Source organism: Empidonax traillii, unplaced genomic scaffold (assembly GCF_003031625.1).
Source record: "Empidonax traillii isolate 1590-97213 ecotype Southwest subspecies unplaced genomic scaffold, ASM303162v1 scaffold2014:size53829, whole genome shotgun sequence".
Lineage (NCBI taxonomy): Eukaryota > Metazoa > Chordata > Aves > Passeriformes > Tyrannidae > Empidonax > Empidonax traillii.
This window is the reverse complement of record NW_020957207.1, coordinates 50933-53829: the sequence shown is the minus strand read 5'-3', so window position 1 is coordinate 53829 and position 2897 is coordinate 50933. Positions and strand designations below refer to the sequence as shown.

Sequence of the window (2897 nt, the reverse complement as noted above, 5' to 3'; positions counted from 1 at the left end):
CCCCCCACTCCCCCTGACCCCCCTTTTCCCCAGGGGGATGATGGACGAGGAGGGGAACCAGTTTGTGGCCTATTTCCTGCCTGTGGAGGAGACGCTGAGGAAGAGGAAGAGGGACCAGGAGGAGGACGTGGATTACGCCCCTGAGGACGTGTAAGGGACGCCCCCAAAACTGGGCTGGGGAGTCTCCCTGAGCCTGGGAAGGGGCTTTTTATAGGACAGCAGTGGGGGAGTTGTGGGGGGAGATGGATCAACACCGTGACAGACCCCGGGAGGTTTTGGGGAGGTTCTGGGGGGACTCTGGTGTGGGAAGGGCAGGGGGCTGGTTTGAGAGGGATCTCCCTGGCCTTCCCTGAGCCCCCCTCATGCCCCCTCCCGCAGCTATGACTACAAGATCGCCCGGGAGTACAACTGGAACGTGAAGAACAAGGCGAGCAAAGGCTACGAGGAGAATTATTTCTTCATCTTCCGCGAGGGGGACGGCGTTTATTACAATGAACTGGAGACCAGGTGGGACTGGGGCAGACTGGGGGCACTGGGAGGGGTGTGGGAGGCACTGGCAGGGGACTGGGGCCACTGGGAGTTACCCCCAAGTCAGGACTGGGAGAGCCCTTAAATCCGCATTGAGGGGACTGGGAGGGACTGGGAGGGCAGTGGGGGGCACTGGCAGATTTCCCGATTCAGGATTGATGGGGGGCACTGGGAGGGGCTGGGAGACGTCCCCAGACCAGCACTGGGGGCACTGGTTGGGTGTTCAGAGGGGTCTGGGGGCAGTCCCTGTAGGTCTTTTGGGGTCCCTGTAGGTTTGAGGTGCCCTGGGAGGGTCCCTGTTGGTCCCTGAGGGTCCCCGTAGATTTGGGGTGCCCCAGGAGGGTCCCTGTTGGTCCCTGGGGGTCCCTGGCTCCCCACGACCCCCCCTGTGCTCCCCCAGGGTCCGGCTGAGCAAGCGCCGGGCGCGCGCCGGGGTCCAGTCGGGCACCAACGCGGTGCTGGTGGTGAAGCACCGGGACATGAACGAGAAGGAGCTGGAAGCACAGGTGGGACTCGGGGGGGGGTCCCCTGATGCCCCCGTTCCTCCCCAAAACCACCCTCGACCCGCCCTCTCTGCCCCCTCCAGGAGGCCCGGCGGGCACAGCTGGAGAACCACGAGCCCGAGGAGGAAGAGGAGGAAGAGCTGGAGGCTGAGAAGGAGGCAGCGGGATCAGGTCCGGGGGGTCCCTGGGTGGGGTCTGGGGGCTCCCCTGTCCCTCCCCATGCCCTGAGGGGTTGGGCAGAGCGCTGAGAACCCCCCAAAACCCACCCCCTGTGCAGATGAGGAGCGCGAGAAGGGCAGTGAGAGCGAGGGGGCCGCAAGCGGGGAGGAGGAGGAGGAGGAGGACGAGGCCGAAGGCTCCGGCAGCGGCAGCGAGCGTGGCGGGGGCTCCGCCCGCAGCGAGGAGGAGGAGGAGGAGGCTGAGGAGGAGGAAGGGGGGGCCCGGGGGGGCCGCCGGGGGGGCAGCGATGCCGCCAGAGCCGCCCGCGACCAGGAGGAGATTTTTGGCAGCGACAATGACGAGGAGGAGGAAGAGGAGGAGGAGGAGGAAGGCAGCGAGGAGGGGGCACCCCCGCGGAGCCCCCAGCTCAGCGCCAGCGAGGAGGAGGAAGAGGAGGAGGAGGAGGAAGATGAGGAGAGCCCCAGCGACGCCTCCGACTCCTCCAGCGAGTGAGGGGCTGACACGTCCCCCCCGCCCCCCCCCGGCCCCATTCTGGGGTAAAAAGCAGCTGTTGTGGGTGTTTTTTGTGTTTAATAACGTTCATGGTTACCAGCCATATCATAACAAAAGGATTCATAATAAAATGTATCTAAAATAACGATTTTTTTCTATTTCAGGGCCGCGGCGCTACAAAGGGGGGGGAGGAAGGGGTTGTACCGAGGGGGGGGGGCCCGGGGCACCCCCAACCCCGGGTTGGGGAGGGGGGCTCAGCCTGTACCTAAATTTGGGGTGTCCCCCACCCCGGCCCCCGCCACCCCCCGGGGGGGCTGGAACAGAAATAATATTAATAATAATAATATAATAATAAAAGAGGGGGGAAAATGAACCCACAAACCCCCAAATTCTGGGATCTTTAAAACGGTGAAAACGCAACAAACCCCCCCATAAAATGCTCCCCCCCCCCCTTCCCAAGGCCCCTGTAGTGTCATGGACCCCCCTTGTGAGGTCATTGGCCTGGGGGAGCCCCTCCCTCACCGGGGAACCCCCTGAGCCCACCCCCCCTGCTGTGGGGGAGGTTCAAGGGGGGAGGAAGGGTTTTAACCCCCCCCCGCCGCTCCAGATGTTTTGGGGACCCCCTGGGGGGTGGGTGGCAGGAGAAGGGGGGGTGTTAAGGGGGTGCCCCTCCACCTTGGGGAGGATGGGGGAGGCACCATCAGATGGTGGAGGTCTTGTCCGTGCCATCTGTGGGGAGAGAGACAAGACAGGGGTGAGGGTACTGTGGGGGACAGAGGTTGTCCCTTTGTGCCCCCTCCCCACCCCCAATCCCTGCTTGTGTCCACCAGACCACCAAACCCCCCTATCCCCCCTCCATGTCCCATTGCTATCCCCAGGCCCCTTTATGTCTCCCAGACTCCTCCTCAACCTCCAGATCCCCAGTGTCCCCCCAACACCCCCCAGTGCCCCCACACGATTCCCCCCCAGACCCCCTCGAGCCCCCCGTACCTCCCAGGGCGTGCTCGGTCATGCTCAGACACAGCGACTCCAGGGTGGGGTTAATCTCCAGGTCGGTGCCGGGGAGGGGGCACTCTGGGGAGGGGGGAAAAGGTGGGAGTGAGACTCCCAGACCCTCCTGAACCCCCTCATCCCCCCCTGGAGGAACCTCCCTCCCCCAGATAGGGAGTAAACAGTCCTCTCCTCCCTCCCTCG

General features: G+C 64.2%; 2 protein-coding genes across 2 annotated transcripts in view; one reads left to right on the top strand and one right to left on the bottom strand.

Annotated features, from left to right (window-relative positions):
• The first annotated feature begins 20 nt into the window (after positions 1-20).
• On the top strand, positions 21-1848 carry PAF1 (PAF1 homolog, Paf1/RNA polymerase II complex component). Its single transcript, XM_027909250.1, has 5 exons — positions 21-150; positions 379-507; positions 929-1034; positions 1115-1202; positions 1309-1848. The coding sequence occupies exons 1-5, from the start codon at positions 38-40 to the stop codon at positions 1701-1703; spliced, it is 831 nt and encodes a 276-aa protein (XP_027765051.1). The 5' UTR covers positions 21-37; the 3' UTR covers positions 1704-1848.
• Positions 1849-2173: 325 nt separating this feature from the next.
• Positions 2174-2897, bottom strand: part of LOC114071420 (protein Smaug homolog 2-like) — a 13423-nt gene continuing 12699 nt past the window's right edge. Inside the window, exons 4-5 of the mRNA XM_027909249.1 lie at positions 2694-2840; positions 2174-2432 (exon numbers count right to left, since the gene is read on the bottom strand). Of these exons, the coding sequence (XP_027765050.1) occupies positions 2404-2432; positions 2694-2840 (176 nt within the window). The 3' untranslated portion in view covers positions 2174-2403. The remainder of the gene's footprint in view (positions 2433-2693; positions 2841-2897) is intronic.